At 39.7% G+C, this 15,522-nt stretch overlaps 1 protein-coding gene across 1 annotated transcript in view; it reads right to left on the bottom strand.

Annotated features, from left to right (window-relative positions):
- Positions 1-5,173: 5,173 nt before the first annotated feature.
- The window catches only part of LOC126159431 (meiosis inhibitor protein 1-like), a 207,630-nt gene continuing 197,281 nt past the window's right edge, over positions 5,174-15,522 (bottom strand). Inside the window, exons 14-15 of the mRNA XM_049916537.1 lie at positions 5,361-5,735; positions 5,174-5,215 (exon numbers count right to left, since the gene is read on the bottom strand). Coding sequence (XP_049772494.1) covers positions 5,174-5,215; positions 5,361-5,735 — 417 coding nt within the window. The remainder of the gene's footprint in view (positions 5,216-5,360; positions 5,736-15,522) is intronic.

Raw genomic sequence — 15,522 nt, 5'->3', positions numbered from 1 at the left:
GTTCTGACTGACAACAAAAGGAATGTCACATTGAAACATTTCATGCTCTGAAACAACAGCTTGAAACTGATCCAGATTTTCAGTCAATGGTCATCACTGATGATGAGTCACGCTGCTATGGTTATGACCCAGAAACAAAGCAACAGTCAAGCCATTGGAAGATGTTATCATCACTCCATCCAAAAAAAATGTTGTCAAGTCAAATCAAACATCAAAACAATGCTGATTTGCTTTTTTGATGCCAAGGGCTTAGTTCATTCAGAGTTCGTTCCCCCAGGTCAGACCATCAATCAAACCTTTAGGAAGACTGTGCTACAGAGTTTGTCAAAAAAGACCTGATTTGTGGCAGACAGGAGACTGGTTCCTCCACCATGACAACACACCTGCAGACACAACCATCTCTGTTAGACAGATTTAGGCTAAAAATGGCATGTTTCTACTGCCCCTCACATCTTACTCACCTGATCTTGCTCCATGCAACTTTTTCTATTTCCAGGCACGAAAAGGGGCATGAAAGGACAACAATTTGATAAAATTGAAGAAGAAGAAGAAGAAGGGGGAAAAACTGTCAGCCATTTCTAAACATGGCTACAAAAAACATTTTGGACAGTGGGAGCACCAGTGGGACAAATGTATTAGTTGCAATGGAAAGTATTTTGAAGGTCATAAGGTTGTTTTGTAAACAATCTAAAAATATATAGCTTTTCAAAAATAATTCCATTTGTTTTTGGCTACCCCCCGTAAATCTATGATTTTATACAATTTTCTTGAAATAAGTAGCTCATGATATTTGAGAAATAGAAGAAAAAAAATCAGTTTCCTAATCTTAAATACATTTATCCTCTGGTTCTGTTGTTCTCTTAGCTAATATTTATTATTGTCAGTTTGAATGACAACTATGAAGTGAAACTACTAACCAAATTAATCTTGAATAAGTTATGTCTGCTACATTCTGCTATTTGACTGAGTCGATTACTAGCACTACTATTATTGCCACTTATTTCTACATTTCTTAATCAATCACCAGACTTTACCATACAAACTACATTAATCTGACAATATAGAAATACATATAATTAAGATTACACATACAATAAAATATATATGATTAGTATGTAGCTTAACAGCTAAAGAAAGCATTTAATGCTTCACTTAGTTTAAAGTGGCAGCTACTAAAATTAAAAAACATTTCACTACTCATAATTTAAAAACACTATTTGACTTAGCACCATGTTCTAGCCATCCCAAAAGTGCTTTCTGAAACAACAGCATCAAAAATCCATCAGCTAAATAGAGATAGCAGTCTTAGTGTATTCAGAATTTTTGTTCTGGACTTTTCATTGGGATTAACTGTACTTCAGAAGGCAACACAAAAATATTTCCAGAAGTACCTTGAGGCAGCTCTTACATGTTTTAGATAACTGACAGTTTGAGATATGTGTTGTCCTTTTACCAAGTATTCTGATTGCAAATTTCCCACGTAGTACTAAAGGTTTCCTGCTTTTTCTCTACATAATTGAGTCAGCTGATGATACACTGACTGAAGCCTATTGTTACTCCTAGCTGGATGAAGATAGTACTTCAGTGGTCCACTTTCTTACTTGATGTTACAGTTCTAATTGCTTTCTTCTGGAGTTTGCTGAGTGACAACACAACTGTAATTCGTAATTATGTGTACATGTGCACAATGTTAATAGAGACTGTTTTAATATTCTGTCATGATTTTCTTAAGAGGTATACAACAGATGAAAGAGTTTTGCAATCACATGCAACTTGTTATTGTTAGTTGAGTTTGCTGTCAATCATGAAATCAAAAATATCACATCATCTACGTTACTCAAGACTGCTGTGTTTTATTTTTGTTAAATTTCACGTTGCTTTGTGTGAACTTCTGTCCTTTCTTCTGAATTTATCTGACTTTATCTTTCCTTGTATTTTTCGCTCTTCTTCTTTTGTCTTTGATTTTTAACTCCATCATTTTCTGATTACAGGTCTGATGTCATGCCTCTCTCCAAGGCTCTGGCATCTCCTATAGTGAATGAAGATTAATTGGAAGGACCATGTGGTAAGCTTAGCACTAAAACTAAATTCAGCATGTTTTATGCTTAGAATAATTTCAAGAGTTTGTAGTAATGACTGTACCAGATTAGTATATTTTGGCTATTTTCAGTCCATTGCATCCTGTGGGATAGTATTCTGGGGAAAAACAAATTGTCGTCTAAATGAGATTTTCAAATTGCAAAAACGTGCTATTCGGATAATGACCCACAGCCCACCTCAAACACATTGTAGGCCCCTTTTTAAAGCATTGAAAATTTTAACAATTCCATCATTATACATTCTGAAATGTCTGTTGGTGATCAAAAGAAATCAGGACAAAATGAAAACCAATACAGACTTCCATAATTACGATACACGGCAATGTAAAGATCTCCACATACAAGCTGTAACAAGGACCCAAAGCCAGAAACATGTATGTAACCAAGGCATCAAACTTTTTAATGCACTGTCAAAACATATCAAAGAGCTGGAAAATGAGGATAAATTTAAAACTGTAATAAAGAACCACATGCTTGACAAATGTTATTACAGCATAAGTGAATATCTCTGCGCAACTGTATAACAATATATGTTTAAGTTAATGTGACAAATGAAATTACATCAGTGCATAAGAAATTATGTTATAAAAACACTTATTATTTGTATATTGTATTAAACATAAGATAGATTAATATGAATTCAGCACAGATACAAATTTTGTAAAGATATTATATAGTTGTTAAAATGTACCCTGACAAATCCTATATCAGAAATGTGATCATTGGGATGATAATAAATAAATAAAAATAATAATAATAATAAAAAATCACTTCACCTTTCTGTTCCTTTCCTTCCTCATTATCTCAAAAGCACTAAATCTGACCATATTCACAATGCTCCACTCCATTTTTGGTTGATACAAAACCTTTCTGAAGCCTATTCATCCAATATTTCACTCCAGATTTGAAGTTTAAGCCTGAGAAGCACAGGAAAGTGCCATACTGGGTGTTCCTAAAAGGAATTAACAACTCTGAAAATTCATACAGATTTATTCACGAGTTACAGACCCAGTTTTGGTATCAGTTTTAGCAAAGTTCATTACTTATTTACTTTATAGCTAAACAGGTTGAATGTGATGTTCATTGGTTACCCCTTCCACACAAAAAATCACTCCCATACAGCCTGGCCACTCGTAGCAGATGCATATGCAGTGATGAGAACTCCCTCGCCCAGTATGCTGAAGGCCTCACAAAGTTCTTCACAGACAGGCAATACCTACTAGACCTAATGCACAAAAAGATCTCCCACACCATATCCCCACACACACCTGATCCTCACATCCATCCAAAGAACCAACTACAAAGAAGGGATCCTAGCCAAGATACTTCCATCCCCTCCCAAAGTGGTGATCTGCTGCCCATCCACCTCCACAACATCCTAATCCATCCCTATGCCACTCCCACCCACAATCCCCTGCCACAAGGATCATACCCTTTGGAAGATTCAAACGCAAGACCTGTGCCATCCATCCACCCAGCATTTCCTATTCCAATTCCATCACACATTTATCCTACCCCTTCAGAATCCAGGCCACCTGTGAAAGCAGCCCTGTTATATACCAGCTCTGCCGCAACCACTGCAGAGCATTTTGCAATGGTATGACAACCAATCACCTTTCAACTAGAATGAATGGCCACCGCCAAACTGTTGCTGAAAAAAAGGTGGACCACCCTGTCGCACAACATGCGAGATTTCAATGGCTGCTTCACAACCCGTGCCATCCTGATCCTCCCCATCACCACCACCAGCTTTTCTGAGCTGCGCACATGGGAGCTATCCTTACAACACATCCTTTGCTCCCGTCTCCTCCGTGCCTAAACCTAAGGTAACTTGCTGTCCCCCCTTCCATCCCCACCCAATAGTGTGTGTGTGTGTGTGTGTGTGTGTGTGTGTGTGTGTGTGTGTGTGTGTGCGTGCATGTGTGTGTGTGTGTGTGTGTGTGTACACACAATCTCCAGTCCCAATACCCCTGCCCAATACATGTCAGCTAGTTGTGTGCCGACATCTCACGCCCTAGTCTGTGAAATCGCATGCCCAGTCACCAGCCATCTGCTTCCTCTACCTGCAGCTCCAGTTAGCCCACAGATAGCTCCCCACTTTCCCATGAGCTGCTTCCCCCCCCTCCCCCCCTCCAATCGCCACCCTGCCTCACGTCTCTCTTCATCCCTCACTCCACCCCACACCCCTGCCTCAACCCAGTACACTCACTGTGTTTCAGGAAAGAGCTGGCAGTCGACTGAGCACAATGTAGGGAGACAGGGATGTGCATATGGACGTGTGTGTGTGTGTTTCTCCCCCATTCTGAAAGCTAGCAAAGCTAAGCTCTGTACCTTTTGTCTGTGTACCGCTTCTGCCTTTCGGTGAATCATCTCCTTTATTCCTAAATAATTCATCATTCTCAACCAGAAGTTTCCATACATTATTATACCAGTTGTGTTTATTAACTTAGACATTTAACTGAAAAGCTGACTGATCACAAAAGATAGTGTTTTCTAAGAAATCTTTGTCGTTATCCAATAAAAGTAATTTTTCCCACAAATGTCCTTACAACCAATCCTAGCAGAGTCCTTTTTTGTTCTTGCAGCAGTGTTGATTTGTGTGGTTTGAGATGTAGATGTCTTCTTAATACGTACTAGTCATATGTGGGATATTCAGCTCGCGAGATGCATGCTGGGACTATTTTGCAAGACTGTTAACAGAGCTTTGCCTACTTTTCTCTACAACTTCGTCAGACACATACAGTAGCCCCGAGGTTTTTTACGGGTTATCAAGCACCCAGTTTCAACAATTCCACTCATAAATGGTAGGTTTCAAGCATACTCAGAACCAAAGTTACATACATGTTTGTCATGGACAATCGGTCATGAAATAAAAACAAACAATGAACACACTCCAGATCAGTGAAGGGCAGCCATCTTGGCTACAGTTGTCATTAGTGTCTGTAGTAGAGCGATTCATACCAATGTGCAAAACAAATCAAAACTTGATCTATTTTTCTATAAAATTATGCCAAGACTAGATTTGTAAGCCATGTGGATAAATTTGTAAGAATTTTCAAAGTTCCACAGTCCTTCTAGGAACAGCCTCTCTGCGCTCCATCACAACTCTTAACTAACTGAGGGGAAATAAGAAATTTTGAAAGCATTAAAAGATACTTACACAGGCCTAATGATTATACTTCACAACTTCATCTTAGTGTGAATGATAACATCCTCTTTTCTCTAATTCCACACATTATAAAAACTATGAACTTCACTTACCCTCAGCAGGGCTGTGAGATACAGCTTGTGTTGCCGATCATTGTTGTTACACTGCACAGTCTGGTTGAGTAGCGCTGTGGCTATCCTAGTGGCACTGACAGACAATAAATCTGGGAACATACGCTTGCTTTGAAAGCAGTTGTGGGTTGGTTCGACCTTGCTGCGCTGATAATATAGTAGCCAACAGCACACAAAGTACAAGAAGCCAGGTGAGATGCGTGAGCTGCCACATCCTAGTTCCACTCGCACCAATACATGAGTCCATGGCTGTGTGGCGAGTAATGGTAGCAAAGCAGGATCCACATGACGATGTGCTGCATACGCCAGAATGGTGCCCAGGCATTGCCAGCAACTTTCCTGTATGCCAGGAAGCCTCTGCAATAATTAATACAGATGGAAAAAATATTGGATTAGTTTCTGCTAAACTAGAAAAATTAAGTGAAAATTATATGGAATTATTGACTGTCTGCACTGAGTCTATTGTGTCCAATTGAAGGCACTATACCCTCTAGCAGCTGAAAACGCATTTGTGAACAGTACACTCTACGACCAAAAAATGACACACCATAAAGGAAGTATCCAAATGGGATGGAAATTGTTAGATGTAATGTACATGTACAGACAAACAAATAATTACAATTAAAAAAAAATTGATAATTTATTCAAGAGATAGATCTTCATAAATTGAATAAGTCAACAACCTGCTAATCCATCTTTGGCCCTTGGTGTTGATTGGTGAAGTTGTTGGATGCCCTCCTGAGGGATATTGTGCCAAATTCTTTCCAACTGGCCTATTAGAGCGTCGAAATCCTGAGTTTGTTGGAGGGTTCCAAATATTATCAACTGGGAAGAGATCTGGTACCCTTGCTGGCCAAAGTATGGTTTGGCAAGCATGAAGACAACAAGCAGTAGAAACTATCGCCACATGTGAGCAGGCATTATCTTGCTGAAAGGGAAGCTTGGGATGGTTTCCACATAGGGCTACAAAATAGAGCATACAATATCGTCGATGTATTGCGGCGCTGTAAGGGTGCTGTGGATGACAACCAGATGGGTTCTGCTATGAAAAGATGCACACAGGTTGCTATCCCATCACTGTCTAGTGCATCTCTAGACACATCTTTCCTGGTAATGGGGCTCAATTTGAAGCGGGACTTATCACTGAAGACAATTCTATTCCAGTCAATGAGATTCTAGGCCAAAGACATATCCGGAGATGCCCTGGGCAGTGCTGGGATACCAACCTGACTGTCGCTCACCATATAGACCAACAACCAGTAATTATCATCTGGGGTGCCATTTGTTTTAATAGTAGAACCCCTTTGGTTGTCTTCTGTGGCACCTTTACAGTGTAGCAATAAGTCAACAATATTGTATGCCCTATTTTGCTGCCCTTCATGGCAAGCCATCTTGGGCTTACATTTCAGCAAGATGCCTGCTCACAAATGGCGAGAGATTCAACTGCTTGAATTCATGCTTGCCAAACCAGACCTTGGCCAGAAAGATCGCTGTACTTCTCTCCAGTTCAGAATGTTTGGAAAATTATAGGCAGGGCCCTCCAACCCCCACTGGAATTTGACAGTCTAATGCACCGTTAAGACAGAATTTGGCACAATATCACTTAGGAGGACATCCAACAACCCTATCAATCAGCAATAAGGTGAATAACTGCTTGCATAAGAGCCAGAGGTGGACCAAAGCATTACTCCCCAAGTTGTTCAGCTTGTGAAACTTTTTCTCTTGAATAAAACATCCAATTCTTCTGAAATCGTAATCATTTGGTTGTCTCACCACGTACATCACACCTACCGATTTCTGTCCCAGTTGGATAATTACTTCATGGTGTGTCATGTACTACTGACTTCCATCCTTCCATGGCTTATCTAATCTACGATTCTTTCATTTCGAAGTATGTTTACCTTCTTCTCTCCCCCTCTCTCTCTCTGCCTGTCTACATTTAAAATTTATTAATCTTAGTATGTGCAACACTCAACAGATTAAAAGTCACTCGACAGATTAAAAGTGTTTGCGGACTGGGACTCACATCTGGCTCCTTGCCTTTCATAGCACTGACCTCGCTCACAGAGCTATGCAGGCATGGCTCATGGCCTGCCTCAGAACTTCAATATGTGAAAATTGCTTCATGCAAGAATTTCTTCACTGTTTTCCCAACTCCCAGATACTTTATAGCATTCATCAATGGATTAGCACTTGTGGAGTAAAATATGTTGGAGAATGACTTAGCTAAGGAAGGTATCACCAAGACAGGGCTTAGCCACAGCCTGGGAGATTGATTCTAGAATGTATTTTCACTCTACAGTAGAGTGGTCGTTGATTTGAAACATCGAAATCTAAATCTAATGTTTGTTAACCTCTGTGAAGTGTGTGGCAGAGGGTACATCCCACTGTACCAATTAGGCTTTTTTTCTGTTGCACTCACATGTGTGTGTGTGTGTGTGTGTGTGTGTGTGTGTCTATTGTTGATGAAGGCCTTAATGGCCAAAAGCTTGTGAGAGACTTTTTGATGTGCCTATTTGTGACTTAGTGTCTCCGCTATTTGGTGAGTAGATCCTTGCTGTTCATGTTATATGTTAATGACCTCGCAGACAATATTAACAGTAACCTCAGACTTGTTGCAGGTGATGCAATTATCTATAATGAAGTACTGTCAGAAAGAAACATCATAAATATTCAGTAAGATCTTTATAAAATTGCAAAATGGTGCAAAGACTGGCAACTTGCTTTAAATGTTCAGAAATGTAAAATTGCTCACCATAGAAAATGAAAAAATTTGGTATCATATGACTACAATATCAATGAGTCACAGCTGGCCAATCCACACAAATATCTGTATGTAACACTTCGTAGGGATATGATTAAATTAAGTTTTCATTCCACAGACCCAAAAATTAGATGATTCTCATGGGTGCAGAACATGTTAGAAAGTATTCCCTTTGTCAGAAAGTCCCAAGACAGGATTTTTATTTCTGAGTTTGCAATACTAAAAAGTGACAAATGTTGCTTTTATGTTACCTGGTATGCATGAATCTTTGAAATGACCTTGGCTATATTTCCATGCAAACTCACTAGGTGGCAGGGCTGTGCTTAGCAACACACTGGATGCTGATTGAGAGCAAAGAGCATTTAGTTAAGCCTGAGAAAACCCCTAGTGAAACGTCGACAATGATTAAGCAAGAATATGCAGGCAAGGTACTTTCAAGAAGTTGTGTTTTTGAGTGGCACAAAAGGTTTAGTGAAGAGATTCAATACATGATGATCCTAGGGCTGGTCACTCACCTACAGCACATCCCGATGCAAATGTGGAGCATGCAACGCAGCTGTTGCAAGAAGACCATCATGTAACTGTGAGTGTGATATCAGAAGAACTAAATTTGATCATGAAGTGTGTTGTAAGATTTTACACAAAAATTTAGGGAAATGTACTCTTTATGCAAAATTTGTCACTTACACACTAACAGATGAAGAGAGCAATGAAAGACAAAGAATTTCTGCTAAACTACTGGATAGAGCCAGATGTGATGGCACATTTCTGTCAAAGTTTGCTGCTGGGGATGAAAGTTGGTGCTACCAGTATGACCCTCACATGAAGCACTGAAGTGCTGAACAGCAGAGTCCTGCATCACCAACCTCCAAAAAAGTCAAACAATAATCTTTGACAACAAAGACAATGTTGATCGCATACTTCAGTAGTAAAAGATTAATTCACCTTCAATATGTCCTTCAGGTCAAACAGTAAAACAAACTCTGTACATCAAAGTCTTGAAACTATGTGGCAAGCAACTCAATGTTGCAGTCTCAGCACTGGATCTTATTCCATGACAATGCAAGAGCCCATACTACTTTATCTGTTACTGAGTACCTGGCTAGATATTCTGCTACTGCCATCCCACATCTGCCATATTCGTCCAACCTATCGCCTTGTGATTTTTCCTTCTTTTTGTGCGTGAAAAGGTTACTGAAGAGGAAGCTTCATCGAAATATCATGAACATGCAACAGGCTGTGACAAATGAGCTTATAAGCACTGCAGTTGAAAATTCCCTAACTTGCTTCCAGGATCTCAAGAAACATTGGCAACTGTTTGTAGACAGCCAAAGGGACTACTTCGATAAGAGCTATGTCACTTGACAAGTGCCATTTTCTATTTTTTAAAAGTGCAATTTTCTACTTTTAAAAAATCTGTCCTGGAACTTTTCTGAGAAAATTAATACAACGTAGAAAACTGGAACTTTCCTGAGAAAGATAATATATGAGGGTAAGTCAATTATTATCTGCAAAGTAGTTATAAAATTTTATTGTAATCAAATATGAAGCTTACAAGAACATTATTTTTCGGCATAGTCTCCTTGCATTTTAATGCACTTGGTCCATTGTTGTACAAGCTTCCTGATGCCCTCATATAAGAAGGTTTTCGGTTGAGCTGCGACCCAGGAATGCACCGCTTCTTTCACTGCTTTGTCTGACGCAAATCAACGCCCCCTTAATGCCTGTTTGAATGGACCAAACAAGTGATAGCCAGAAGGTGCAAAATCAGGACTATATGGAGGATGATCCAGTACTTGAAATTTGAGTTTTTGGAGCGTTTCAGCAGTGTGGGTAGCAGTATGCAGACGGGCATTGTCGTGCAACAACACACCTTTTGACAGAAATCCTCGGCGTTTGCTTAGAATTGCAGGCTTTAGCTTGGCAGCAAGCATCTCACTGTAATGTACACTGTTTATTGTTGTGCCCCCTTTGCCATAATGTTCCAGTACTGGACCTTGTGTGTCCCAAAAAACAGTAAGCATCAGTTTTCCTGCAGACGGTTGGGTCCTGAACTTTTTCTTCCACGGTGAATTTGGATGTTTCCATTCCATACTCTGCCGTTTACTCTCCGGCTTGTAATGACGGATCCATGTTTCGTCACCAGTAATGATCCTGTCTAAGAATTTGTGCCCTTCGTTACCATAGCGACGCAAATGTTTTTTGGAGATGTCCAAGCGTGTTTGTTTACGCAAGTGTGTGAGTTGTTTTGGGACCCATCTTGCAGAAACTTTATGAAACCCAAGTTTGTTGTGGACGATTTTAGGCAGAACTGTGACTAATTTGCAGATGATGTGCCAATTCATCAATAGTTAATTGTCTGTGTAAGAGAATCATTTCATGTGAATGCTCAATGGTTGCTTCATTTGTGGCGATAAACGGTTGTCTGCCTACTTCGCTGTGTGTAACACTTGTGTGACCATTTTGGAATTTTTCAATCCACTTGTAGACACTCTGTTGTGGCAAAACACTGTTCCCGTACTGTACTGAAAGTCTTTGATGAATTTCAGCCCCTGATACACCTTCTGACTACAAAAAACAGATCACTGAATGTTGCTCTACTTTGTTGCAAACAGACAGCAGAGCAGCCATGATTAACAGCACGGCAGTGATAACAAAAACAACCTAGCAGCATTAAAGTTGCAAAGACATAACAACAAATAAACAAAGCATGCGTCATCAACATAAAATGACAGTACTACCAAAATAAACAAAACTATAACTTAATAGCGGATAATAATTGACTTACGCTAGTAACATAAAAAACGTATAACATTTGAATGTAATGCTCATTTCCCTGATCATTTGTCAGGAGATTGTCAACATATGTGAATACATTACAATAAACTGGAACTGTTAATTACACAGAATTAACACACAGTCAGAATGAAACACAGTTATGCACTTTTAATACATTTATCATACACAAAATACCTAATCTTGGTTGTTGTGACCAAGTGCTGACGAAACTGAAATATAACAGACATTTTTACTTCAGCTGGTCTAATATTCCCTGTTATGACATTCATCCTTCTAATCTAAAGACGAGTATCTTGATAGGTATTATAAGACCAGCTTAAGTAAAAATGTCTGTTAGATTTTGTTTTTGACAGCACTTGGTCACAACAGTGAAGACTAGGTATTTTGTGTATGATAAATTTATTTAAAGTGCATAACTATGAAATTGAATGATTGTTGTTGTTGTTGTTGTTGTGGTCTTCTGTCCTGAGACTGGTTTGATGCAGCTCTCCATGCTACACTATCCTGCGCAAGCTTCTTCATCTCCCAGTACCTACTGCAACCTACATCCTTCCGAATCTGCTTGGTGTATTCATCTCTTGGTCTCCTTCTATGATTTTTACCCTCCACGCTGCCCTCCAATACCAAATCGGTGATCCCTTGATGCCTCAGAACATGTCCTACCAACCGATCCCTTCTTCTAGTCAAGTTGTGCCACAGATTTCTCTTCTCCCCAATCCTATTCAACACCTCCTCATTAGTTATGTGATCTACCCATCTAATTTTCAGCATTCTTCTGTAGCACCACATTTCGAAAGCTTCTATTCTCTTCTTGTCCAAACTATTTATTGTCCACGTTTCACTTCCATGCATGGCTACACTCCATACAAATACTTTCAGAAACGACTTCCTGACACTTAAATCTATACTCGATGTTAACAAATTTCTCTTCTTCAGAAACGCTTTCCTTCCCATTGCCAGTCTACATTTTATATCCTCTCTACTTCGACCATCATCAGTTATTTTGCTCCCCAAATAGCAAAACTCCTTTACTACTTTAAGTGTCTCATTTCCTAATCTAATTCTCTCAACGTCACCCGACTTAATTTGACTACATTCCATTATCCTCGTTTTGCTTTTGTTGATGTTCATCTTATATCCTCCTTTCAAGACACTGTCCATTCCGTTCAACTGCTCTTCCAAGTCCTTTGCTGCCTCAGATAGAATTACAATGTCATCGGCGAACCTCAAAGCTTTTATTTCTTCTTCATGGATTTTAATACCTACTCCAAATTTTTCTTTTGTTTCCTTCACTGCTTGCTCAATATACAGATTGAATAACATCAGGGAGAGGCTACAACCCTGTCTCACTCCCTTCCGAACCACTGCTTCCCTTTCATGCCCCTCAACTCTTACAACTGCCATTTGGTTTCTATACAAATTGTAAATAGCCTTTCACTCCCTGTATTTTACCCCTGCCACCTTCAGAATTTGAAAGAGAGTATTCCAGTCAACATTGTCAAAAGCTTTCTCTAAGTCTACAAATGCCAGAAACGTAGGTTTGCCTTTCCTTAATCTAGCTTATAAGATAAGCCGTAGGGTCAGATATTGCCTCACGTGTTCCAATATTTCTACGGAATCCAAACTGATCTTCCCCGAGGTCGGCTTCTACTAGTTTTTCCATTTGTCTGTAAAGAATTCGTGTTAGTATTTTGCAGCATATTTGAATGATTACATAGGCTCAATTGTGGGTAAAGCAGGTGGTAGACTTTGGTTTATTTAGAATACTGGGGAAGTGCAATCAGTCTACAAAAGAGATTGCTTACAAATCACTCATGCGACCCATCCTAGAACATTGCAGGAACCCGCTTTAAATGATTACCATAGGGATACACTACAACCCCCTAAGTCTCACTCACACAGGGATCATGAGGACAAGATTAGAACAATTACAGCATGCACAGAGGCATTCAATCATGTTTTCTGCAGTCCATACATGAATGGAATGGGAAAAAATCCTAATAACTGGGCTGTTACAATGGGACATACGCTCTACCATGCACTTCACAGTGGTCTGCAGAGTATGTATTTAGATGTAGATGAAGATGTGCTGTAAGAGTGCCACAACTGACAACAAATGCAGTCTCGCTATGAAAAGAAATGGCATTCCACACCATCACTCCTTGTTGTCAGGCCGTATCGCGGGCAAGTCAGGTTGGTACCCCATCACTGTCTGGGCATATCCAGACGTCTTCATTGTTCATCTGGACTCATTTCAAAGTGGAAGACAATTCCACTCCAGCCAATGAGATTCCAGGCCGAAGAAATGTCTGGGGACTGCTTTGACTTTAATATTGTAATTAAATTACACAGTGACGAATATCTGTAGGAAACTGGACCATCGATTACGCATAGTTTAGCAGAGGGGTTCATGACCAACAGGCTAGCCATGAATTCTGAAAAAAACTGTGCAGTTAACTTTCACACCATACAAAACTTCAATCCTGCAAGCCTTGTTTTCACCACTGAAGGAAAAAAAATTCTCAAATGTGCATCAAACGAAATTTTTAGGCATACATATTCAAGAGGATTTGATGTGGGAGATGCATCTTAACAGATTAAATAAAAAATTGAATAACATTACTGAATTTTCCATCAGTACTTGGCAGAATATGACAGAACATTAAAAAGGAAAACACATCCATTCTGCAGAACATTAGGAAGTGTTTTCCTTTTTAATATTAAAAAACTGATTACACTTACATTTGCTGTTAGGATTCTCACTTAAAATACAAGTTGCTCTTCAGTGATGATAATGTACAATCCCACCATATGCCTTCTTACTTAGATTACATACATTAAATACATTTAAGGTATAGTTGAAAAAGCTCTTACTTGAATACTGCTTCTCCCCTGTCTCTTAATTTCGAGATCATCGTAATAAGTAAACTTCATTTACCAAATATCATTAATTACATACAGGATGCCCATAATTAAATTCTAGTTTCAATATGCTGTAGAAAGGGAACAACTCCTCAGAACGACGTAAAATTTGAACAGAATATTACTGATGCAGTGAGAAACGAAAACTGGACCGAAAGATGGCACTGTAAGTGACAGAGTATGCACACAAACAAATGTGTGGCATACAGCAGTTCCCCAATTTGCGTCCGAGGTGGCCAACATGACTACCTCCATGTAGGACATGCCACTGCTTGCTCATAAACTACAAACAGATCCGGGGTACGGCTATGGGCATACACATGACACCATCCTATATCCAAACTATTCATGGGCCATCTAGAGGACTCCTTCCTAAACACCCAGAATCCTAAACCCCTCACCTGGTTCAGATACATTGATGACACCTTTGCTATCTGGATCGAAGGTGAGGACACCCTAATCCACATTCCTCCAGGACCTCAACAACTTCTCCCCCATTTGCTTCACCTGGTCCCACTCAACCCAACAAGCCACCTTCCTAGATGTTGACCTCAACCTCGAAGATGGCTACTTCAGTACCTCTGTCCATATCAAACCTACTAACCACCAGCAATACCTCCACTTTGACAGCTGCCACCCATTTCATACCAAGAAGTGTCTTCTGTACAGCTAAGCCACCTGTGGTCGTCGCATCAGCAGTGACGAACAGTCCCTCTCGAAATATACTGAGGGTCTCACTAAAGCCTTCACTGACCATCATTACCCTTCTAATCTTGTACAAAAACAAATCTCCCGTACCTTATCTTTCGAGTCTCCTGCCATCTTCCAAACCCCGCCACAGAGGAGCATTCCCCCTGTAACTCAGTACCACCAAGGACTGGTGCAACTGAATTACACTCTCCTCTTGTCATGCCCTGAAATGAGAAATGTCCTGCCCACTATCCTTCCCATCCCTCCCACAGTGGTATTCCACTGTCCACTGAACCTACACAATATATTCGTCCATCCTTACACAACCTCTGCTCCCAATCCCTTACCTCATGGCTCATACCCCTGTAAACTTAGTTGCAAGACCTGTCCCATACATCCTTCCACCACCACCTACTCCATCCAGTCACTAACATCACCTATCCCACCAAAGGCAGGGCTAACTATGAAACCAGTCATGTGGTCTACAAGCTAAGCTGCAAGCACTGTGCTCCATTCTATGTAGGCATGACAAACAACAAGCTGTCTGTCCGCATGAATGGCCACTGACAAACTGTGGACAAGAAACAAGTGGGCCACCCTGTTGCTGAAAATGCTGCCAAACATGCTATCCTTCAAAATCAGAATTTTATTGTCTCATAACGTATAAGTTAAATCATTGATTTTATTTGCAGGAGACTCGTCAGTTTATAACTATGATAAATTATACATGAAATACAATATTTTTTATGTAATCACAATAAAATCTGAATATTATTTATTATTGTTGTTTTTATCCTGTTCAGATGGTCAGATCATTAAAAAATTCATCAGTAGAGTAATAACATTTCTGCACCAGGGTGCTACACAATTCTCTTTTTACTGCCTCAGTTTGGACTTTTCAAAAATGTTTGTCTTTCAGTTTATTGTGTAATTTCATTCCCATATATTGTGGAGTTTGTGCAAAAAGAT

The sequence above is a fragment of the Schistocerca cancellata genome, chromosome 2 (genome assembly GCF_023864275.1).
Source record: "Schistocerca cancellata isolate TAMUIC-IGC-003103 chromosome 2, iqSchCanc2.1, whole genome shotgun sequence".
Taxonomy (NCBI): domain Eukaryota; kingdom Metazoa; phylum Arthropoda; class Insecta; order Orthoptera; family Acrididae; genus Schistocerca; species Schistocerca cancellata.
The sequence above is the reverse complement of the archived record's forward strand: the minus strand, read 5'-3'. Positions and strand labels throughout refer to the sequence as shown.